Source organism: Etheostoma cragini, chromosome 3, assembly GCF_013103735.1.
Source record: "Etheostoma cragini isolate CJK2018 chromosome 3, CSU_Ecrag_1.0, whole genome shotgun sequence".
Classification (NCBI taxonomy): Eukaryota; Metazoa; Chordata; class Actinopteri; order Perciformes; family Percidae; genus Etheostoma; species Etheostoma cragini.
In genome coordinates, this window is record NC_048409.1 from 5,383,320 (window position 1) to 5,408,046 (window position 24,727).

The window sequence follows — 24,727 nt, forward strand, 5'->3', positions numbered from 1 at the left end:
TTTGATACACCAACCCAGAATGCCACAAACACATTGACTGGCAATGTTTAAATGTTGAGTTTGTGATCAATTATAAGATTCATCTTATGCAGCGTCACACTCAGTTTGTGCATTATAAAACAAGTTAAATAGTGGTTGCAACACAACTTTAAGAGTGGTCCTTGATAGGTGGTATATTCAAACATATAGGTTTTCAAATGCATCTATTCTAAGGCTTTTCCAGAGAAGGGTCAGTTTAAAGGTGACACTAGCTCGCAGAAATAGATTGGAATGTGTAAATCTATTAGAAGGGTCTTACAAATAAGGAGTAGTTTGAAGGTAACCCTATCCCACTGAAATAGCTAGATTGACATGTATGAGGACAAGAAGAAAGTATGTTCATAGAGACACTTTGGGAACACACTCATGTGAGAGAAAAGAGTTTTCACAATAACAAAAAAGATCTCTCTCAAAACACTTTTTTAAACTCTCAAACATATGTATTTTGCTATCAGTGTGAAAAAATTCATTAAAAAAAGAGTTTCTCTCAAAACGTAAAATCTCTCTCAAAATACTTTTTAAACTCTTAAATATGTATTTTTTGCTATCAGTTTGAAAAAAATTCTCTCAACTGCAGGACCTGGACATCACTGCCTTTGTTTCAATTTGACTCTTAAAAAGTTGGTTAGTTCGCCATCTTTTTTTTCTCTCGCACGTAATAAAGAAACAATTCTAGCTCCATCGGTCCCCAGGTATAAACATTCTTTTTTTTCTTAATTACCAAACTAACTCAACGTATCACGGTTTATAAACTGTGTGACAGTCAATCAAAAGAGGCAGGCCTTTTCACACATTCACAGTCACAGCCACTTGGATCTCTTAAATCTAAAGTGTGTCTAATTTGAATTTTATAAATCAGAGTTGGCTGTCATTTTAATGGCGGACTAAATAAGTCAAGTCTAATATCGAAACCACTTGACCTACAGTACTGCTGGAAATGCCTGGCTTGAGATAGGAATTTTGCTCCAATCCAATCTTATCTTCATTCTTCTCTTCTTTATTATTTTGAAAATATTATTTTGGTATCACACAACAATAGAAATACTAAACATGATCTTCTCCAACTTTTATCTGGTCCATGTTTTCAGCTAAAGGGCTACTGTAGCAGTATTATGTAACTATGACACAGTACAAATTGGCAGAGTTACATCAGCTCAAAGCCTCATTACTTTGTCAAACACATTTATTAATGAGCCCCCTTGAGATATGATTAGATGATGTATTATTATTATTATTGTCTCACATTGTAATTAATCCCTGGACAACTAGTAAACCTCCTGATGATAATGACATTCCTTGTTGTTTGCTATTGAAGGATGTTGTTTAATAACACCCAAGGGAGGCTGTAACATCTGAGACTGCTTGCAACATTTGATTCCATAAATTTAATCTCTAAGTGTGTTAATATATAAAACATTAGAATAGGTTAAGTTCAAAGTTGAAGTATCACAACATATTCTTTGCTCTGTGTTTTTCCTATTCTTTCAAGAAGCCCTAAAAGGCATGTAAAAAAGGAATTCTGAACATTTATTTAAAAAAATCCACAGTTTGTGTGTACTTCAAATACATTGAAAATGTATAACATATAAAACAGCCTTTTCATATTTGTTTAAATTTCCCAGAAGAGCACCTAAGTGGTCACATCAGACCTTTGGGAACCAGGACCTTGTTTGTGCACACAGCTGTTAGGACATTAGGACATTAAGATCATCATCTAACCCAAGAGAAATGGACCTGATGGACCCTTGTGTTGCTTTAATAATTGATTTGACCCTGTAATTACTTTCTGTGGTCTTTCACCTGTACAAAAATGTAAGTATGACAATAACTATACTCGTGAAAATGTGGTTCAGTGATTAGTTCTGTTGCCTCACAGTCATGTGCATGGTGCAAATCTGCAATCTGGGCCTCTGTATGGTTTCAACCCATTCTCATGTACGAGATTGCAGGATTTTGTACAAAAACTCAACAATTCATATGATATACCACAAAATTAAGGCAACCACCCGACAGTTAAGTTAAGCGGACTTTTCCTTAAAATTTATCTGAGAAAAGGCTACTGTGAGCTGGGTACAGGGCACCGTGAGACAGTTGAGTTTAGGCCCCAAGACGATTAGTTAGAACACCTGTCCCCTTTAGAAGTACTCCTATGACAAGAACAGCTGTTTCCTGGGCCAAAGTCTTCAATTTTCTCCCCTAACTTCTTCCGGGACACAAACTCCGCTCCCCTGCTTGAAAGCTCTGTGTTTAATGACCCACCCATCTACCCCAACGTCCTCCCTATGCAGCCCTTTAAGCTATTATACAGCAGCAGTCAATCTGGTGCACACAGTAATGAATATGTGGAATACATGAAAAATACAGTGAATTACTTTTCATGGGTATACGGTATGTAGAATGGTTCATGACAACAGCCTGGGTTTTGGTGTTTACGTAGGTTTCATCCCAACCCAAACACATTCAGGTTGTGGGTGAACTTTAACCTTTTAACTTGTCCGGTAGGTCTGCTTATCCACATTAATATATTTTCTTTGTTTACTTTAGCTGCCATAATTGAATCTTCTGTTTATAACAGTTCTGTTACAGTGTATGGAATTTAAGAGTGTGTAAAGCAGTAATCAGAGCAAAGGGTGGCTACTTTGAGGAATCTATAATACAAGACCTATTTAAGAGCTATTTCACACTTTTTTGTTAAGTACATAATTCCATATGTGATCATTCATAGTTTTGATGCCTTCAGTGAGAATCTACAATGTATGTGGTCATAAAACTAGAGGAAACGCATTGAATGAGAAGGTGTAACCAAACTTTTGGCCTGTTCCGTAAAACATAACATTTTAACTGAATTTGAGTCCTCTAATAATATCTATATAGCACTTGTTGGATTTGACTGGTGTGAGTTAAATAAAATAAGTGAGTTCAATTGTTTTTAAAACATACAGAAGAGGTTGAATTTAGTGGCTGTGATGCCCCTGGGACAACTTTTACTCTCAGGGGCTTCTTGACCTTCACGTGCTAAACAAGCTAAATGAAATGAAACATCAAACCAAAGATTTCCATCTGTACAAGGAGCCTCACCCTATTTCCTAAAGAGTATAAAAGCTAGGAAGAGCTTGCTGCTGAGTTGGGATTCCCACCTGCACACGCAAGATACTATCATCTGGTAGAACAAATCCTTTCATGTAAATTTAGTGTACAGAATGTCACATCTTTATGCTTAATTTTGTGTTCATAATGCAATTGTCCCTGATTGTTTTCACACACAAATCATGTTTTATGAAAGTAATTGATGCTTTTCTTGTATTCTGGTTTGTTATTGTAAGTATTTCATTTATTATTCCTGCTTTAAATAATAGAACAATGGTTCAATATTTCACCCATCACTACTAACGCTTCTGACATTGGTTCTCTTTTAGGTTTTTCATCATATCAGTTGCAACAGAATGGAAAGCAACATGACAAGCAACACCCTTACGATGCAAGGATTTGACATATCCCCACCATTCACATACCCTGCATTTTTCCTGCTGCTGTTTGTTTACTTAACGTTGCTTTTTTCTAACATTGCAGTCCTTGTGCTTATTGTCACTGAAAAGAGTTTGCACCAGCCCATGTACATTCTTTTTTGTAACTTGTCTGTCAATGATCTAATTGGTAACACGGTCCTACTGCCTCAGCTGATGGCTCACATCATTTCAACAGAACGGTTAATCACCTACAACCAGTGTGTGGTTCAAGCCTTTTACAGCCATATGTTCGGATCAGCCTCACATATGATTCTCATCATTATGGCAGTTGACAGATATGTGGCAATATGTCACCCTTTGAGGTATAATTCAATTATGAATCCTAAAACTGTGTTTTGGCTGTCAGCATCTGCATGGGGGGTGTCATTAGTGCTGGTGTCTGTTTTGATAGGTCTGACTGTGAGGCTGTCCCGTTGTAGATCTTTTATCTCAAATGCTTACTGTGACAACGCATCACTGTTCAAGCTTTCTTGCGAGGATGTGTCCATCAACAATATCTATGGACTATTTTTCACGGTGTTGCTGTTTAGTTGCTCAATGGGAGGCATAGCTCTCACCTATTTCAGAATAGCTGTCATCTGCTGGGTCAAGAAAAACAAAGCGTTGAAAAGCAAAGCAATTCAAACATGTGCCAGCCATCTCGTTCTATATCTCATTATGCTCTGGTCTGGGTTTTTAACTATCATATTGCATCGTTTTCCAAATTACCCAGATTTGAGGAAAATTGCATACGTTTTATTTCATGTGGTCCCAGCTAATTTAAATCCCATCATTTATGGAATGCAAACAAGATCATTACGTGATAAAATTATCCAAATAGTGCAAAGAAAAGTGGCTCCAACCTAAAACCCTCTCTTTTCTGTTCATATTTAGTTACCTATGGACCTAAATGCATGAAATTATTGTTTTCAACTGTTACACTTGTTCTGAACACTGAGATGTTTTATGTGCAGATGCCTGCTTCCATTAAAACATTAGCTATGTTTTTATTGAAGTTGCATTTCTTTCTGCTTAGTCATGTAAATACAGTCATCCAAAGACAAGGAAACGCAAATTATCATTATTAAGTATGAAGACTAAAAAAAGTGTGTACACTAGTTTTCCTGGCCACCCTGTGTGCTAGAGCCACAAACAAGTTCTCTACCAACCTCTTGTGTATTTATGCTAGATAAGCATTTAAATCACTAAAATCATAATTTCCTTTGACCTTGCCTAAACTGTTTCTATAATAAGGATTTTTGACAAACATAAGATTAGTGTATTTTCATGTATTTTTTTTTACTAAGTTGCATGGAGTATGCTTCATTTAGCTTATTCATTAAGAGACTTAAACTCTGAATTAGATGTAATACTGGGTGTCACTACAGTACAACCATGCAAAAAAAACTACTTGTCGTACTATATTGTGCAGACAATTGTATTAGCTTTGTACCTAATAATAGCCAACACATATCCTTTTTGGTCCTAAAACTCCAAACTATGTGTATAACATCCCCTTACATATCCTAAATTGATTGGTTGGTTTTTGTTTTGTTTATATGGATAAGTATGTGATATGTACTAACTAAATATTACTTTTTTCATGTGACAAAATCTTAAAGTGACATACACAGTGTGAATGGTTTACCTCTTCTTACTTTGGAGCTGTAACAGTAAACTGTTATAATGAGATACACTGTTTATTTATATACATATATATATATATATATATATATATATACATATATATATATATATATATATATATATATATATATATATATATATATATATATATATATATATATATATATATATATATATATATATATACTGTAGTTACAGTAGAAATGTACTACCGTCCGTTTGCTGTAATGTGGAAGTATTCTTGTCCTCAGGAACTCTTTCTTGAAAAATGTCTGCTTAAGTTGTCCCTTGCATCAGTATTGCTCTGACTGAAAAGCAATTCGCCACATGACAACACACATTACTCAATTACTTTTTTTCCAAATCAAAACTGATTCAAAACACAGTTCTGCTGATTGAGCATTCTATTTTCCTTTGGGTTCAGATTAAAGAGTCACATCCAGTTCTGCATTAAAGACCATGGACAATACACATCAAAAGCCAAGCAAATAGTGGTGATCCATGGGAGCTGCACTGAGACCTAGCCTGATTGTATCTCTTAATGACTCTTAAAGTTCGGCAGTTCTCTCTCTTTCCCTGATTCATTTCATGAAAGTAAATTTTGCATATTTTTCCCCAATGAGGGATTGTATTTTAGGGACTTCTTCTTCTATCTCCTTCTTCAGTCTATTACAGTCTAAGACACATACATATTGCAAATATTAATACATTGAGACTATGCTAATGTTTTGTTAATGCATTTATTTTAAAATTTTGATTAACTTGTATTAATAAAATAAAGCCAGGTGTTGACACCCCCGACATCATCAGAGCGTTGTTCCCCATCGTTCTACTTTTGTACTGTATTAGTATATGTTTTTTTTGTATCCCTTGACTTAACTTATTGTTTCACACAAAGAAATAAGTGCACAGAAACTAATCAACTAAACCATTTTATTAATTTAAAATAAAAGCACAAAATTGTTGAAATACCATCAGTAGAAAAATGTATTGATTTGCTAACAGACTTACATTTCCTGGCTGAGCTTAGTAACTTTCACACAGGATGCGGAGAAAAGTTGGGGAACGCAAGTTGTCAACAACATATCCCATAAACAAGACGTTTATCAAATATCTAATTCTACTTATAATTAGGATCGCGGTAGGGTGGGTGATGACATTGCCTCCAGAGCAGACCATTTCTAAGACGTTAAAGGAGAATTCCGGTCAATTTTAATACGCAGCTCTGTGGGTTGTAAATTTGGAACGCTGTCAGTAGAGAAAAAAATTAAAACAGTCGGCGCTGTCTACACCGAGTTATCCTCCTGCTAAATTATACACCCAACAGGGTAAAACAGGGCAAGTTTGAAACGTGTTTTTAGCCTCTAAACATGCTCATTAAAAGTGCCTGCCCAAGTGCAGTAATTCCTTCCAAGAGAACACAGTGAATTTGACTGCTGTAGATTTGACAGATAGACATACCAGTTGTGTTAATTCAGCCAGTGCACATACAAGTGTTTATTTCCTGTTTTTCGGTGAAGTCCACACTAGTCAAAACCTGCCTTTCTGTCCCATCTCTGCAGTCAAATTCGCTGTGTTCACTGGGAAGGAATAACTGCACATGGTTAGGCACTTGTAATGACATTTAGAGCATGTTTAGAGGCTAAAACACATTTAAAACTTGCCCTGTTTAAGTCTGTTGGGTGCTAACTCTAGCAGGAAAATAACACGGTGTATGCAGCAGCGATTGGTTTCAGTTTTCTCTCTACTGACAGCACTCCAAATGTATAAACAACAGAGCTACGTATTGAAATTGACTGGAATTCTCCTTTGAGAAAAAGGGCAATCTGTTATGTTTTTGTGGGTCTCTCTCCTCCCCGTCTTTCCTCTCCGCTCCTATGTCCCAGTGTATTGTTTGTTAATTGTGTAACAAAATTTGAACAAAAAAGTGCAATCTTAATGTTATTCAAATTATTGGATAAAGTGTAGTACTTAAGGAATCCTGTACTAACCTGTAATAGTCTCTGTGTTATGTACATCCATTAACACTGTCCTTGAGACCAACTTCTCAGATCTGCAGTTAGATGGCTTTGCCCATGATGAGAAGGCTCATTAAAAACACCATTATGAAAAATAGCCACATGAAGAAGCGATCTAAAACTTTGGCCACTTTCTTCCATTCCCCAGTCCTTTTCTGCGTTGCCCTCTGATCTCTGTAACAGTTGGCTATGTACTCAATGTTACGCAGCAGCTGCTTTTCATTGATTTGGCTGTTGCAGGAAGCATCTCTGTCTTTTCTCTCTCCATCACTCACACCTCCCTTCCTGCATCTCCCCTGTCCCCCCAAATCTCCACAGTCCATGCTCTTGGAAATGCCATTCTTCCAAGCGCTGTAGTTGTTGGTGGGGTTCTTCCCAATCGAGCCTATCGAGCTCATCATCTGATCCATGTCTTCTATCTCCTCTGCAGTCATGGAGCCCAATGTCTCTTGTCCTCTCTCCATTTTGAAGACAAAGTCCTCTCTACCTTGTCCTGTCTGACCATTCATGGTGCAGTTGACGTTCTTTACAAAAGGAGGCTCCTGTTTCTCCAGCTGTGGTGACAAGCAGTTCTCCCCAACTTCATAAACAAAGCACATTCTGGCCAGGTGCTGGAGAATGACTTTCTTGGCCCATTTGGGAACAGGCTTGGCATCGGGGCCACAGTGGTGAATGTTCATGATGAAGATGGTCAGGGCGGTAGAGGCAGTAATCATGGTCATCGTTGCAATGTAATATTTTCCTGTGAAAGAAAACAAGGAAATCAACATAAAGTTTTAGAGCCTTTTCACTCCTACTTAGTTTGGCCCGCATTTTCAGACTCTTCAGTTTAACCTAAACGAAAATCACAGGTGTGAAAACTCACCCAGACCACGGTCCGGACCAAAGAGTTCAAATTTGCTTGGACAAAAAAAGTCCAGAATAAACTGAGCCATGGTTCGGTTTGTTTTATGTCGAAACCATGTTTTAGATGGTTTGGACTCAGACCATTTACAGTAAATTCCGGTGTTCCAGCATAAACAACCAAGAGAAGATGATGTAGCAGATTGTTTGCAGTTCTTTCTTTCCTGCCAGCGGCAATAAAGTGGTTGCACAACCACATTTATTTTGCATACTTGAACTAGTCTTGAATACAGTTGGTGCTGTAGTTAATAATGCGATAGGTAACATCAATATAGTGGTAATTACACATGCAGCTTTTCATTCATTCTTGTCAAAGCCAAAGAGTATTGTCTACCCGCCAAATGGTTTTGACAACTTGCTGACGTCAGACGCACGTCCGTTTACAAACCAGTCCAACTCAAGTATGTGAAGACGATATAGATGATAACGACAGGATGCAAATATGTCATGAAAAGTTCTTTAGTTTGCTCGCATAATTGCAATGTAAAACCAAACCAAAACTAACTGAAACATCAACTTTGGTTGCCCTTACCAATAAGTGGCACATTCTCAGAGGGTGGCATGATCTCTGCAACCAACAGCTGAAAGACAGTAAGTGCCAGCATCACGGTAACACCCAAAGACACCTTCTCTCCAGAGTCGGCAGGCAGGTAGAAGCCCAGTGGTGCCAGGAAAGAGATCATCACACATGGTATGAGCAAGTTGAAGACGTAAAAGGAAGCTTTTCTCTTTAGTTTCAGTGTGTAGGTCACGTCAGGGTAAGGGTCTTCACAGCAGCCATACAGAATGATGTTCTTCTTAGCCGGCATTCCTATCACCTCCCACTCCACATTTTCCACCAGGTCAGCCAAGTCAGCGCTCTCCATAGCGTTCAGGATGTCCAGCTGGTTGCCGTTGTAGGTCCAGGAGCCGTATGTAAATCTGCACTGCTGAGCATCGAAGGGGAAGAAGGACACATCCACTTTGCAGGAGCTCTTGGTGATAGCAGGGGAATCCCACATTATCTGGCCATCATGCCGGATCACCACATTAGTGTCCATGGAGCCAGTGAAATGGTCATCAGCACTGAAGAAATAGAACTTAGAAACTGAGTTTAATAACAACAGCAAATAGATATGTTGGATACCTTTAAAATGTAATTGAAGTGATGCTTAAATGTCCTGGAGTAGATAGAGAAAACTTTAGAAACAAACTTGATCAGGATGTAAAGGCACAAGTACACCAACTGAGGGAAGAATCAACATATTCAAGAGAGTTGTACTCATCCCTCAGTGTTGTGTCTGCATTTTATACATTTTTCATGTGGTTAGTGATCCTTCCTCATTTGCTCTTTGCCATAAATGTGGTGTCTCCGATTGTAATTGTAAAGTTTCAATGTACTGTATAATTTTGTTTTTCTTGTCATTACTTTAGCATAAAAAGCAGACAAAGGGTCTGGACACTCCTATTAATAATGACTTTAAGGAATGTTCAGCTTGTGTCTTTTATACTGACCAACAGGAGCCACACTGATTAACCCAATACCAGTCGGGACCTACTTGTTATATAGGACTATATCAGGTCTCCATACATAACTACTAGGTATGCGAATGGTATCGAGTCCATCGTAATCATCTTTGTTCCATTTGAGGTATGCATCAACCCACACTTGTCGTATCCATAAATATGCAGTCAAAATTTGGTTTCGCTCATCCTGTAAAACATTGAAAATTATAACAAATGGTTGTGTGGGCGGCGGCACATATTCACTTAACACATACAACGTGGTGGTGACTTGTGTGAACTGTAGTGTTTTACCATGTCGATAATTTGTGACAGTGTAACCTGCAGGGTCACGTTCAGTATGGTGTTGGTGTCCTCCACAGGCCTCAGGGCACTAGTGTAGTTAGTGACTAAATCATTCAGGAGCTTCTGAGCATATTTCCCCTGAGCACACCAACAGGCTAGGACGGGGAGAGAAAGAATTTACACCCACATCACCCTTATGAACCTGCTTTATTGTGCACAATTAAGTAATTTCTCTGAAGGACATCCTGATGTGATCATGTTTGATCAATGAGGTGGTAAGATGTGAATAGAAAATGTGAATTCATGACAGATGGTGATGGGGAAAACGAGAGATGTCAAGATAGTGTTTCCCTACTATTAAGCTTTAGATAGGGTTCAGGCAAATCTGGCATAAAGCACTAGCAGTGTTTCTGTGTTCAGACTGTTGGTGTGGAGCATGTGTTGATTGAACACTATGAAAAACAACATATGGGTATCAAAATGAGCCTAAAAGGGAGATTAAATCAAAACAGTAATGTGAAAAATGATTCAACAGGAGCATAGTAAAGGCCATCTTTAGACAATTATTCTTTATGGGTATATTTCAGGCCACTTCTACATTGATAATTCCAAATTACCAAGAACTCTATTATATTAGTTTTAAAATGGAAACAGTTCATATTCTGCAATGGATGGATGAAGCAATGGATTTTTCCTGGCCAGATGTTAACTCTGAAAGTTTCAGAGTTAACATCTGGCCAGCAAACTGAAATGCTGTTTTAATATCGCCGCTAAGCTACATACAAAGAAGGTGAAGGATCTCTGTGAAGGATTATGATGATAGCAAATCCCTGAGCAAATGGCTCCAAATTTGTGGATTCTGGGTAACAGCTTGTGTGGAAAAGGAGTGGAAATCTGAGAGGAAATGGATGATGCACAAAACATTAAAATGACACTGACAATTGCATATTTTATGCATGTATTTTTAACATCTCGTCTTCATCTTTGCTGACAGAGCGTTTTCTCATTAAAATAACAGTGACAGCAATAAACAGCGGAGAAAAAAAAAGATTAAAAAATACAGCGTTTAAGAACACGTAAGGGAAACTAAAAATAAAGTGAACGGAAACTTACTTTGCCAAATACTGACACACAGAAGGATGCGAAATAAAGTTTGGATTCTCCATCGTTTCATCTTGTTGAAACAAATGATCTCGATCCAAAGACCATATGAGCTGCTGTGTGCCTTATGCGTTTTATTCACTAAAAAAGAAAAGGAAATCAGACTGAGAACAAATGCTGCTGTTTGTGAGCTGCACGAGACCTCCAAATGTGCCACGGACTGTAGGCTACTGGAGAAGAGAAGAGAGGCGGGGCAGGACCACATGTTAACCACACACAGTTCATCGGACTAGTTGCACACACGTACAGTGCAATATGTCTCTGATACATGTCTCTGATGTGTTTTACAGTGTAAAAACATGTCTCTGATATGTTTAACAGTGTAAAAACATGTCTCTGATAGGTTTTACAGTGTAAAAACAATCGATCCTGTGGTCTGTGACAGCACCACGGAGAGCTCCCATCATCGTCCCCCACTAACAAGCGATTTTTTGTTGTTGTTTCTTTTCAAACAGCCTGTTTTAACATTGTTAAGAGACCGATTTAATACCTTACATTATTTAACATGTACGTGATATTTGTATCTTTTTTTAACAGGCTGCGCAGCCTCAGCGGTCTCCTCCGCTCACGTTCTCTTCCGGGTGCTGATGTTTTTTCACGCACAGTATTTCCCTCCTGCTTTCTATCGCCCGAGAAGAAGGATGCTCCATTCCTTCAAATGAAATTTAGTGGATGCAAAAATTGTCACAGGAATGTAAGATGGCTGGATAAGCCGTAGCCCTTTTCTAAAGGCAATATTGCACCCTACCGGGAACATTCCGCTCCACCCTGCTGCCTGATATCATGAATGTTATTGTTACAGCGTCGTTATTGACAAGCCAAGGGCGTTGAGTTTGTGGTTATTAGGAAACAGTAAACCAAGTGGAGGTGGGTTGATTTCGTATTTCAGGCTTTAGATGTTTAGTAACTGCATGTACAGTATTTGTAACAAACGATGGTATCAAAAGGTCCTAGAGCCTAATAACTGAGTGAATATTGACAGCATATAACTGCATACATTTGTACTAATTCCTATAAATACCCTCACATGTAGCCTCATGTATTGTATAATGTATTAATGCCACATGCATTTGCCTTTGCAAGAGTTTTTTTTTGAAATCATATGTTTTCACTGTTCAGACCAAGATGCTACAAGGCTCAAGTATCTTGGGGCATGAGAGGCCCCTGGTTATCAGAGTATCCTTCCCCGCCTGTGTTGTGGCCACTGTGTGCCTACCACTGCTTGGCCTAATAACTTGTGTCTTCATATCCTCCATTTTTCATTATGAGGACTCTACTAGTACACATTGCCAGGTAATTTCCTTTTTTTGCAAACTAAACCAACCATGTTTTTCTTTTGATGATGATACTAAATCATTACTGTGTGTTTCCAGGTCCCTAATTACCTGCCATCTATCAGTGCCTCAATAAGCCTAAGTCCTGAGTGCCACATATGGCGTTTCTGTATCGGACTGCACTCGGCACCGAGGATCCTGGTGGCATTTACCTACTTCAGATTTTATAAAACACGTTTTTCCTCGAGGTGCCCTGAGAGTTCACTCTGTTGCTTCAACCTGGCCTTTTCTGTTTGTGAAAACCTCGGCCTCTTGCTCCTCACATACGTATCATCCAGTGAAACATACTGTGAGTAAGCCCTAGTTTTAAAGGAGAGGTTTTATTAAAACCTGTGTTTTCTCTTTGAAAAATGGCACGGTGTGAAGCTTCGATTTACCTCCTTAATTAACAGACATTATGACAGATTTTTGTGAAATATTGGTGCATTTAAATTAGTATTAAAAAGGAAAATCAATAAATTGTATTTTCAGCTGTTTGAAGTATGATACAGAGTTAATGCATTGAGTCAAAGTTTAACCTTTTTGGGAAATGTATTATTACAATTACTGTGGTTTACTTTATACTAAATGTATCCCTCTCTTTGTATATTATTGTTCCTTAGTTGTACATAAGGAAGGTTTTGTGCTCTTCATAGTCAGTTCCCTTATCCACATGCTGATAACCTGCCGTTTATGGAAGACTATAAAGAAGTTCTCATTAAGCCCTGAGGTAAGGACTGCCAAAACACTTCCGACTGAGTCCATCATTTTAATTGCAGCATTTCATTTATATTCATTATTCTTTTTTCTCCCTTAAAGGATGCCAAGTCTCACCATTGGAAAGTACGCTTCTTACTTCTCAACATTTCCTTCTGTGCTTTTGCCGTATTCTTTTATTGGAAACACAACATTTACTGTGAATCAGGGAGTAAGTATTAATTGCGTTTGATCATTACAATCTAATCTTTGAGGGACAAGTAATGTAAAACTGTAGCTACAAAATGCTGACCAAAACATATGTCTATCATATACCACTGTTTCTTCTTTTCACAGGTTACACATTATTTGCCCTGTTTGAGTATCTAGTGGTTTTCTCCAACATGGCCTTCCATCTCACAGCAGTGTGGGACTTTAAGAGCCGGGAAGTCATGGTCATCTCGTCCTCCGAAGATAAAGACTTCTGACTAGAAACTCCAGGACTAAGTGCTAACTGTAAAACCACTCAAACCCCCGATGTTAACAGCCTTGATCCTGCACAAGGGGAAGAGTGGGGTGAAGGCCTTTTCCATATTTCCATGAAGACGACTCTGAAGTCTGTAGAGGGTGTAGATGTCTGACAAGTTTGAACAAAAGATATGCACACACGCTACTGTATGGTTAATTCAATGAGCTGGAAGTGCATTTTTGTGCCTCGTCTTATTCATCGATGCTTTAGCCACATACAGTGCACTATTTTATGTAATGTGAAATTTAAACTTGCGTACAATGCAACAAATAATGTGTGGTCGTATTGTATTTGCAAAAGTGAAGTGACAGTCCTGCAGATATGGTTATGGCCTTTATTTTAAAAATATAAAAGGGGTATATTGTTATAAATTTAGGGAATAAAATAGTGCAGGGTGTTAATGTGGCCTTTCCTTTGAGCATTCATAACTTTGAAACTGTCAACACAGAAACTATAGCTTGCGACACAGTGAAGCTATTTCACACCATTCCCCAAAAAAGGGCCACTCTACCATCATTCTTTAGATGTAGTGTTAAGACATCTGTTGTTAAAAAACTTTGTCATTAGCCATTCTTACACTTATTTTTTCAATTTGCATTTTTTTTCAACAATAGCAAAGCTTTTAATAACTGTTTGATTGTCATTTGTTGTGTGCACCAGTTCTCAAATGGGAATACTCTGTACTACATGTGACCTCAATGCCCATTGTAATCTGCTGCAGGATAACGCAGTGCTTACCTAACTGTGACCCAAAAGTTAATGCTGCTGGATAAAAACCTAGTGGCCATGAACAAAGGCATACCACTTTCATGTTTGTTTTTTAGTAGTTCTAACAGCACTTAAGCACCATATGTTATTTTATGCACCACAATGCATTATCTCCATCTTTATAGAATATTAAGGTAACTGTACTTTAAATACAATGTTTAGATATAATTGTGTGCTATACACTATAACAGATTTTAAAAGCTCTGAAGCTTCCTTTTAAATCTGACCATGATGATGCAAGTACTGGCCAAGCGTGAGCAAGATGTTTTGTGCTGCAAGACCTCGAATCCTATTCATTTACAACAACAGAACCCAGAAAACAGTATTGTTACCTACTGTTGTCCCACTTGGACATTACATTACCTTTACCCATTTGTAATCTGTTTATGTCAATTAGGCCAATTATTGGAAATGTCCTCCAACATACAGTAGAAAATAATGTAAAGGCAGACATGTTGGGTTGGTAAAGTGTGACAGTGAGCCCACACTTGTGCTTTTCCTACTTTTAACTAGGTAAAAAGTACTTTGTGAAAAAAGGCTTTGTATTTCCCAATCATATTGACAGGTTCATAGCTTACTTTTGAAGAAATGTTGAAATTGGTGTAATGTCCTTTAACATATCAACAGGCCCATGTGTCTCAGTGTGGTGGCTTAAACAATCCACTAGATAGCAGGATTTAGCTATTTTTATTAATCAATTCGACATGGTCTCCTGTGCAAACTCCGAACGTTAGGGGGCGACACTTGCTGATTCCAACCAGGTGCTCTGTGGCGTAGAGGAAGACAAGCCCACTGGTCTTTCAACATTCTGCGGCTTTTTCGGTCAAGTCTCGGTCGGGGGAAAGACCGAGACCTTTCTTAGTAACAGGAGTTAGAGTTCGCTGTGCTTCAACTCTGCTGCAATGTTAACATTGATCTGAAGCTACAGATCTGCTGGCTCTGATACATGACAGGTAACTTTATCATTTTGTTATTCAGTATTAAGGTGTTACAATTGTAACATTATCATATAGCCTAGCTAAAACTACAGTTCCTCTTTATTAACGTCCCTTGTCTAGCGGTGTCTTGTTGTTAGCTAGTTAAACGTCAGCGGTGGCTAACGTTTGTCTGTGGAGGATGCAGTAAAGTCGCTAAGTCGACACCGACGTAAACTGAAAAAAACACGGAAGCGTTATCAGTGTGAAGGCTCCTCTGTAATGTTACGCCCCATTTGTTGGCTATTTTACTTTATTTCCTAGTTAGCCGAGCTGTATCGCTAGCTTGCTAGTCGGGGCTTGTCAAATACTCACTACGCACACGGAACAGGCTGTTGTTACTTTTCCTAGTCTTATTATTTTTCCGCCTAAAGTGACATGTGCTTGTATACATACCGTCAATCACAGCTAAACGGACAAAATAAGGGCTTGTCTAACAAACAAAAGCTAGATATAACAAGCGACTGTCTAACGTTAGCTACATTCATTCATGCAGGAAGAAGAGGTGCACGTGAAAAGTGATAGCATGTGTCTGCAGTTGCTGCAGGTTATCTTTATGTAACTGACCGTATTTCTTGGTGTGCTCTAAGCTGATTGATAGTTTCCTTTCTAAGGTGTGTTTGTGTGTGTGGCCACATAATATAAGAGACAAAGTAGCTATAATTGATTAATTTATCTTGCTAGACAGAACCACCACAAATTCGTTTTGCTAGAATGATCAGAATTGTCAAAGGGACTGTCTTTTTTTTTTCAGCACACACCAGTCATGGAGTTCAACAAATTGGTGACCTTGTGGATATTTAGCTTGTGTCTCGTTGGAGAAAGTTGGACTGAAAAATCAAGTTCACCTACATCAGACAGTCAGATTGTTGAAAATGGGGTGTCAGGTGAGTAGTCAATCTTGGCATTATTATGTTGTAGCATTTTAAAAGTATATATTTTTTTAATCCATTTGTTTACGCTAAGATGACAGGCAATAGGTTAGCAGTTGAAGGATTACTGTTTGTGCCACACGTTTGTGATTGTGCAGGCACTAAATGTAGCCATGCTGAGAATAGTCCAACTGGCATTCTCTGTTAAGTCCTACCTCAAACTCAGATCAAGCCACCCAGACAAACAGGAGATAATTTATCTAATGGTTAGTGAAGCACATGAGTATGGGTTCAAGTCACTTCTGAATCAGGTAGTTCTAATCAAGATGTTAAGTTATTTCCAATAAATCAGAATCAATTCATTGGGACTATTTAACCAACATAAATTGTTATTCTTTGAGACACTTTCATTGTTTAAAGTGGTGTATAATGGTTGGCTTAGCTGGCACAAGTATACCCAATCATTAAATGATGGATTTCTCAGTAGGCTACTACAAATGACTCCACATTGACATTATGTAGACACTCATATCTTGGATTTGCACTTATCATGTAGGTCACTTAAATGATCCACTATAAAGCCTATTGTGTAGACTTTTATACATCAAGGTTTATATGTTTTAAAAAAACATGGAAAAGTTATGGAATTTGAAAATTGCAAATTCCAGGCCTGGAAAGGTTTTGGAAAAATAAAGACCCAGAAAGTTTTGGAAAAGTCATGGAATTTGTTTAACAAAGCATAATATGTGATTGATAAAACATTTTAATAAAAGAAATTAATACACTAATATTTAATCTTGTCTTAACCTCTTGAAATTCACTGGAAAATATATGATTTTCTCGCCTAAATTTTTACCCCCTAACGTTCTATTTGTGGCGCGATATGACGAATTCCACTATGAACCACATACATTGTCATTCATTTTATTAAATATCTGAGGTTAACACATTTTTATTCTTATTGTATAATGTTGACTGAGATTTTCAGGAATGCATAGTCATTGATATTTGCGGACAAGTATTTGTTATAATGCGTATAAACCCTGATGCATGTTAAGGGCTATATGGGCCTCTCATACAGTGTACTCCTGCAGTGACTTACTGCATTACATTATACCGCATATTTTTTCCCTTTTTTAATGGATGACTCGCTTTAAAGTTCAAACATGTTGAGTTAATTTAACAAGCTCCTTTTGTAAAAGTACTCCTCTTGTTAGAAGAGATCCTCTATCACTGTGATAATGTCTTGCCTCAATCCATAAAGGGATTTCACATGAATAACATTAGCTGCAGCTTGAGACTATAAAATGAGCCAGTATGTAGTAGTATGAAATTCAATGACTCAGGTTTTTTTTTTTTTTAAGTGTGCTAGTGCAAGAATTCTAATTGTTTAAAAAAAGCATAACTGTTCACATTTACGTTTTGAAATATTTATCTTGACTTTGATCTTTTAGCAACAATTCGGCAAAAACCCAACACTACAAACTTGCACGGTTGTGATCTTTTAATTTAATACTTGTGAACAGTGTGGTCGTTAACCAGGAACCTTTTAACCACCACACAGATCAGTGTGTAAGCACATTTTTCCTAATGTGTGTCATATGTCTCAGGAGGCCACAGTGTGGGAAGGAATGTATTTTTGACAGTGATTTTTCAAAGCTCGATGAGGTATACTGAATGGCAATAGGACATTGTAACTCCTGCAGTTATAAGTAGCATAGTTATGGACTGTGTTCTTCATCTACACAGGCACACAGTATCACTTGTGTGACTTGAGCTCTTCAACAAAGGCAGGTTGACTTGTATGTAAATCTCTTATCTTGTGTCCCTGGAGGTTTGCAAGCCAAATGAGAAAGAGGGCAAGGTTGGGTTCATGAGAGTGTTGCAGGTGGTTGTTTTTCACTAGGGTAACTGTCACTCTTTGTTTAAAATGGTGTGTATGAAGTTGTGAGAGTCTTTTAGGTATGTAGCTTCTCAGGTTTTCTGAAGCTGAGTGGCTGCATATTTGGGCTCAAAAATTAACTTCTCCACACGAAAGTTCACGTTGTGCATTAGCCCTTCCTAGTTCATGTGCAGTTTTTTCTGCACATGAACTAGTGTGCCAACTACAAACTGTTCATAGACACATGCAGTGGCCGCTGTAGGGGATAATAAGTGACAAAGTTTACTTTCTGTTTTGTCTCTCTAACCACTGAGCCAACCTGTCATAACATATGGTTCTGGAAATAAAGAAAACACGGATTGGATGGGTGTGATAAATTAATCCGTAGAACGCTGCATTCAGCTGTAACTGCATGGAGTTGATTATACACTATTATATAACCTATCATGTCTAGGGGCAGAGGACACTAACAATTAACTAAACCCAGGGGAATACCAAGGGAAAGTCGAAAAATGTCCAAGATGAATCAAATAATTCATTGGTAAATCTACAAACTGTAAATGGTCATCACAAAAGGCAAACTAAAGAGCGGCTTTTTAAACAAACAGTCTGAAGCAACACACACACTCGGCTTCCGCACTAGACACACTGGTTTGGTTCTCAGATTCAATAATGGCTCCTCACAGGATTGCACACTTTACAGGTCTCCCTCAAAAAAAGAGATTTGAGTCTCAAGGGACTTCCTGGTTAAATAAAGGTTAAATAAAAAAATAAAAACACTGGCTTCCACTGAAGCGCGCACTATCTGTCACTGGCTCAGCACATATGCAACACATACTTCCTAAATACCGGTATATTAATTCAAGAAGGGAAGAGAAGGGCCTCTTAGATTGGAAATCACAAATTCACAATGTGTGAGTGTTTTCAGATTTAAATTGATATTCACATTTAAACTTACTGTTATGACAGGTAGCCTATGTCCTTTCACATAACTCCCCGAAGTGTCTGCAGTACAAGCCAAACAAGGTTTTCTCTCAGTGGGAGTGGTGGCCTTATCTTTGATCTATGGAAGAGGATCTCTAATTCCTCAGGAAGGAGGGGGAACACAGAGGGCAAACAGGCTTCAGTAGATAACTTGCAGCTATTACATGATGATCATGGAAGCATACGTTTCTAAATAATCTACAATTAATTGTTGAGCTCTACGCACTGAAATGTTTACAAGTTGCAGAGGGCTGACTGTCAAAAAGCTAAACAGTTGAATGCAACCAGCAAACCCACGTTTTCCTGACAACACCCAAACTGGGAAATTGATGATTAATAAAAGTCCCTTTTATTATCAAAAGCTGATTCACCTTGGGACGTGTCCTTTTTTTCATGACTTTTTTTGGTAAAATCCACACATTGAGTAAAAGGCTTCACATAAACAAGGCATTGTCTTGTTTGTGGCCATAACATGATTAGATGAAGTTAAGAGAGCTATTATAGTATGGAACTAAAAATCAGTATTTGAGTAAATTATCACTTTAGTGCTTCAATCTTAATAGACCTATTTTAGCGTGTTTGACACCAGACCCTTTTCATTTGCAACTGAGAGTGGAAGAAGGGGTAGAAAGAAGGGGAAGTCACAGGAAGGTTCATTCACAGCTCATCTCCAAAGGGGCTTTCCCAACTAGTGGCGCTCAAATGCCTCTGGACGCAATTGGACAGTCCTTCAACCAATCAGACCAACGATCCGGTTGACATAGTAGCAACCGCAACATCAATGGGTTGCTGCGCTTCGGAGGCCGTCATGTTGAATGTAAACAAAAGAAATAATGCTTTCTATCACTTTATGCGATGATAATGGCACAGTTGTGATTGGTGCCTCGATTTGAAATGGGCTTGAATGGGCTTTTGGCCAGATAGACTTTGCCAAAAGTTCATCAGGGTTTTCGCAGGCTAGACCTGGTTACTTCTATTTTAAATGATAAGCACTTATAAGATATTACTTTGCATCACCAAATTGCACATTTGGTGCTGAAATCTAAAATATGTACTTCAGTGGACTATAGTTTTCTGTAAAACTGCATAGCACCTGAGATAATTTCTGTTATGTTATAACACTATAAGTAAAATTGAATTTAAGGACCATTATTAGAATTTGTTTTTAACCATCCATTGGATAGTATATAGTTAAACTGTGTGTACAGTAGGCTACTGCACACTTCTAAACACATGCAATTTTGATAACCTTTGGTGGTTTGGAGACGCTAGATGACAGGGCAAGTTTGATACAGAAAACAAAAGTGTCAAAGTCTTTGGAGAATTTCCGGTGTTTGTGAGAATCAAGATAACATAAATTAAACCAAATTGTTCTGAAACAGCATTTTGTTTAGTTGTGCACAGCTGCACACATTCTCAACCTGGCATATGACAGTCATCTTTGGTGTTGTTTTTGTTAGTAGTAGTAGAAATGTGAATACAACTTGGCAAATCTGTGGGTGATCCATGAGGTTTAAAGTTGCCTGTTAACACTCTGTTTCTCCACCAGATTTTTGTCGCATCGATGAGCCGCTATGCAAGGATGAGAATGGAATTCTCAGCTATGAGGCCATCCGCAGTATCCACAAGCAGATGGATGATGACGCAAACGGCAATGTAGACGTGGCAGAGACAGACGGTGTAAGTATCAGCCTAAAAAGTCATAATCAGCAGGAGCTGATGCTCTGTTGAAGGGGTTGTTCTGTATTGTAGAGGTGGGAGATGTGGTCTTCATTCAGTCTGAAGAGGCTTACAGGTATCATTGACATCCTTTTGTCATCTGAATCGTCACAAGATTCAAGATAATCAGTTAAAGTCAGTTAATCATAGCCCTGTAAGGATCTTAAGTTGCTCTGAGTAACTGGGGGATTTGTTCTGTAATTGCTCCAGTGTCCCCTTTCCTGAAGTTTTGGTCAATAATTAACCAAATTCACATCAAGTGGCATGCATGTTGTAGTCCTTGATGTTGCCACATTTGTATACCTTGTATTAGTATACCTTTAGATTAAACCTTGTTTGTGCCTATGTTTGAGATTTTTAAGTCCATTAAAAATAATGTTAGCTGCTTTTCTTTTCAATACAGTCAAGCAGATTCAAAGCACAAAATATACTGTTACAGCTTATGTCCATTCACAGCTGTACTATGCTCATCAGAAGTCAAGTCTGTTGCTTTTCAGACATCACTGGTGCCTTAAAGACACTACCTGTCTTCCATTTAGCTTACATCCTGAGCTGTAGTCTAAACTACATTTGGTCTTGAGGAGCCTCATTTCGGTTTGGTTCCATCTGTTGCATCTGGTTAAGGCCAGACAAAAGCCTTCTTTGCTTTTAGAAGAGGCACTTGGTATGCAAACGCCCCAAAGGCAAAGAATCAGAAAAAGTTCAGTACAGTGAGCATGTTCATCTGTAGTGGCTTTGAGCCAAGAATTGGAAAGCTCAAAACGAATAAGAGCACTTCAAGACAGTTGTCTGACTTCCTGTTACCATACAGTGATTTAAATAAAGAGGATGGCTAATTTCTTTCTGGCCTTTCCAGATAGTTTTCCAATGGAATATATTTTTGGAGTGTGCTATTTCACCTGCAGTACAGACCATCTCTCTACCCTGTAGTAATAATCTTCCCACACAAATCTATCAAGAAAGAAAGGCACCATGACTGTCTTCCACCCATGTTGCATGAGTTGGCTTTTGTGGGAGTGCAAGATGTTATGTATGTGACAAAGTTGTCCAACAAAATAAGTGGGCAACGAGTAGTGTGTTTCCAGTGGCTAGCAAAAATAAATAAATTTGGATTTGGGTGCCATTTATCATGTGCAATGGTGTAGTTTGTACAACATGCAGGGTTCTCATTTTCAAGTGGCAATGCCATAAAGTAATCCAGATACTTATATATTGTTTCTAATACCCTCAACACTTAAGGAAGTTAAATGTAACGCAACAGAACACCATCATCTTTCTTATGTTTATTAACTTTTAGCTAGGTACATGTTTGAGATAAACAGTAGTTCAACATTTTGGGAAAGGCTACGGTCAGCAGCCATTTTCAGTTTAACAAGAATCTGAAAAAACAACTAGGCTTGCTCTTCTGGCTCTACCAGCCCACTAATTAACATGTTGTATATAAAAAAAGAAATGTAAAATATTAAGTTTTACTTGGGGTTGTGTCCGACTCTTCTTCCTTGAGAGCAGGGAGATGAAATGGATCGTTTAATCTACCTTGGTTGGGAGCAGTAACTTCCTGGAGTGTACGCTGGTTGCCTGGCAACCTCACAGCACAAGACTTTAGCAAAAACGACTGCATTTTTACACGACAAGTGAATTGGCTATAGCTCCTGAAATCTGCCATCATCAGAATCAGTTATTTCAGCCGTTGAAATATGAAACGCTTAGTAATTTCCCTCAGAACATTTGAGTTAAGTGCTCAAGGTTACCTACAAGTGGCTGGCCTGAGAATCACAAACTTTGTAACTTTGTGTTACAAACCCTATCCTATTTGATTTTCTTACCTCTGTTGGGTTTTTTGATAAAATGATTATCTGGCTTTTAGGTATATATCTATACTCTTGTGTTGTAGAATAACCTTAACACCAGTGAGATAGGTGGTTCTGAGCTTTTCCGGTGTAAAATCTTAGTAATTTTCTCGGGTTGTGCAAAAATGTTCTTTTTCTTATTTTTATTGTACATTTATATATTAGAAACAGTGACACACAACACATAAGACTGGGAACATGTCCCAGGACCAAAAAACATAAGAGGATGGACGAGAGGTAGGAACAGTTGAGATATTTATAATGTTTATCTTCCATTCACAGTGAGTAAATCAAACGCATGCATGAGCCACATAAATGGCATTTTCTTTTTTTTATTGGTGTCATAAATACCACAGTAGGGAATCAGGTCACAGTAACATCTAAACCTACAAGGGGTAAACCCAGCCCCATCTGCCTGCAACTTGATTTCAAGCTGGAAACCTTTACATTTTTTGATCCTGCATCCGTTACAAATCTGCGGGGACCAATCACAAACTGGCTTATTCTGTTTAGTCTGGTGATAGCAAGACTAATCCCAACCCCACAACAGCAAATTTCCAACACTATTTAAAAATGTTGCATTTGTCCCCCGGCTATTCATAAAACATTTTCAACCAACCCCACTCCGTACTATGGTCTGTGTTTAGTATGGGCCTATTATTTCCTGAAATAGTCAAAAGGAACAGGCTCATTAAGCATTACACTTACTTTTCAGCCAAAACTTGTAAATTGGATTATTTGTAACTACTACAATCCTCCTTGTCATCCTGCAGTTCCTGAGAGAAGATCTAAACTACCATGACCCCAAGGCCAAGCATAACACTTTCCACGGTGATGACCAGTTCATCAGTGTGGAGGACTTGTGGAAAGCATGGAAGAGCTCTGAAGGTACGGCTTTTAAAGAATTTCCCCCATGACGGTCAACAGTGACTGCAGATGCAGGCCTTTTTTTGAGTCAAAGACCATTAACATTGTTCGCACACTATGACACAGCAGTATTTTAAATAGCCGGTTATTATATATTTCCTTGTGACTGAAAGTGTGGGGGGACTTATTGCCCCTCCTTGACCTTCTCACTCGCCGAACAAATAAGCCAGTTGATCAGATAGCATGTCAAGCAAAGTGCAGTCTACTTATCAGCTCCAGCCAGTGGCAGAGTGGACATCATTGACTCTGTCAGCACAAAATTCACATCCACACTCTCACCTCCTTCAGCCTATCTGTTTGGCTAGGCTATCGTGTACTTTTTGGGAGCACTATTCATGTTCTGTATCTGGCACCCATGTCTTTTCACACCCTTTTGTGGAAAAAGCAGATAGTCAGCACTATGGGAGAAAACCTTTTTTGTTCACAGTACTGACTTGTGATGTCCGATCAACCAGCATGGCTGTTTCTTGAGTCTGGAGGTTTGGAGCTAAGAAACTGTTTTACTATTTTTTTTTTACTAGATTTATTCTATTCTATCTAGATTTATTTATACTCGGACTATTTTTTAATAGAACACATCAACACAGCCGTCCCACGCTGACTCTCTGCCAGGAGCTGGGGACTGTATTTTCCTTCCCCACTTTTTACTGTGGACAATCCAATGTAGGATGCTTTACTATAAGATACCTCATACATGATTCAAGATAAAACTGCAACTACAATATGTCTCATTTGTCAAACTGTATAGTGCATTTAAAAGTGTTATATAACCATAGTAACACATTATGTTGTTTTGGCTCTACCTTGGGTTAAAAAAAATAATTCAAACCATATCTATTAGGTCAATGTTGACTCACCAATTTCTCTCCAATCTTTAATTTGAAGGTGTTTACAGTCATTTCAGATGAACAGTGTAGGTAGAAAGATGACATCAACGGACACATTTTGAAAAAGTTAACGCAACCTTTGCCACAGTCATATTTAATATTTGTTTAAAGATTTCTTGTAATCACTGATTGCTTAAAGTCTACAAGCCATAAACTTTAGCAGACACGTTTCACGTCTCTTTACACATTATCCCTGTTGATGGTGTGGGTGGCCTGTACTGCAGCCATATTGAATTCCCATATATATATATATATATATATTAA

General features: G+C 38.2%; 4 protein-coding genes across 7 annotated transcripts in view; 3 read left to right on the forward strand and 1 right to left on the reverse strand.

The window, feature by feature from the left end:
• Window positions 1-3,461: 3,461 nt before the first annotated feature.
• Window positions 3,462-4,412, forward strand: LOC117942400 (olfactory receptor 52E4-like). Its single transcript, XM_034867827.1, has one exon. It carries the CDS (start codon window positions 3,483-3,485, stop codon window positions 4,410-4,412), a length of 930 nt encoding a protein of 309 aa, XP_034723718.1. The 5' UTR covers window positions 3,462-3,482.
• Window positions 4,413-7,117: 2,705 nt separating this feature from the next.
• chrna10a (cholinergic receptor, nicotinic, alpha 10a) lies at window positions 7,118-11,218 on the reverse strand. Its single transcript, XM_034867826.1, has 5 exons — window positions 11,015-11,218; window positions 9,911-10,056; window positions 9,652-9,806; window positions 8,646-9,178; window positions 7,118-7,952 (listed from the first exon to the last, which is right to left on the reverse strand). Exons 1-5 carry the CDS (start codon window positions 11,073-11,075, stop codon window positions 7,252-7,254), a joined length of 1,596 nt encoding a protein of 531 aa, XP_034723717.1. The 5' UTR covers window positions 11,076-11,218; the 3' UTR covers window positions 7,118-7,251.
• Window positions 11,219-11,593: 375 nt separating this feature from the next.
• On the forward strand, window positions 11,594-14,397 carry pgap2 (post-GPI attachment to proteins 2). The gene is made up of 6 exons (XM_034867924.1): window positions 11,594-11,929; window positions 12,182-12,355; window positions 12,436-12,685; window positions 12,999-13,105; window positions 13,195-13,303; window positions 13,429-14,397. Exons 2-6 carry the CDS (start codon window positions 12,188-12,190, stop codon window positions 13,557-13,559), a joined length of 765 nt encoding a protein of 254 aa, XP_034723815.1. The 5' UTR covers window positions 11,594-11,929; window positions 12,182-12,187; the 3' UTR covers window positions 13,560-14,397.
• Window positions 14,398-15,078: 681 nt separating this feature from the next.
• LOC117941664 (stromal interaction molecule 1-like) overlaps window positions 15,079-24,727 on the forward strand; it is a 26,842-nt gene continuing 17,193 nt past the window's right edge. For all 4 annotated transcript variants that reach the window (XM_034866644.1, XM_034866645.1, XM_034866646.1 and 1 more), the window contains exons 1-4: window positions 15,079-15,321; window positions 16,097-16,229; window positions 20,630-20,760; window positions 23,423-23,537. In XM_034866644.1, the coding sequence (XP_034722535.1) occupies window positions 16,109-16,229; window positions 20,630-20,760; window positions 23,423-23,537 (367 nt within the window). In that variant the 5' untranslated portion in view covers window positions 15,079-15,321; window positions 16,097-16,108. The remainder of the gene's footprint in view (window positions 15,322-16,096; window positions 16,230-20,629; window positions 20,761-23,422; window positions 23,538-24,727) is intronic.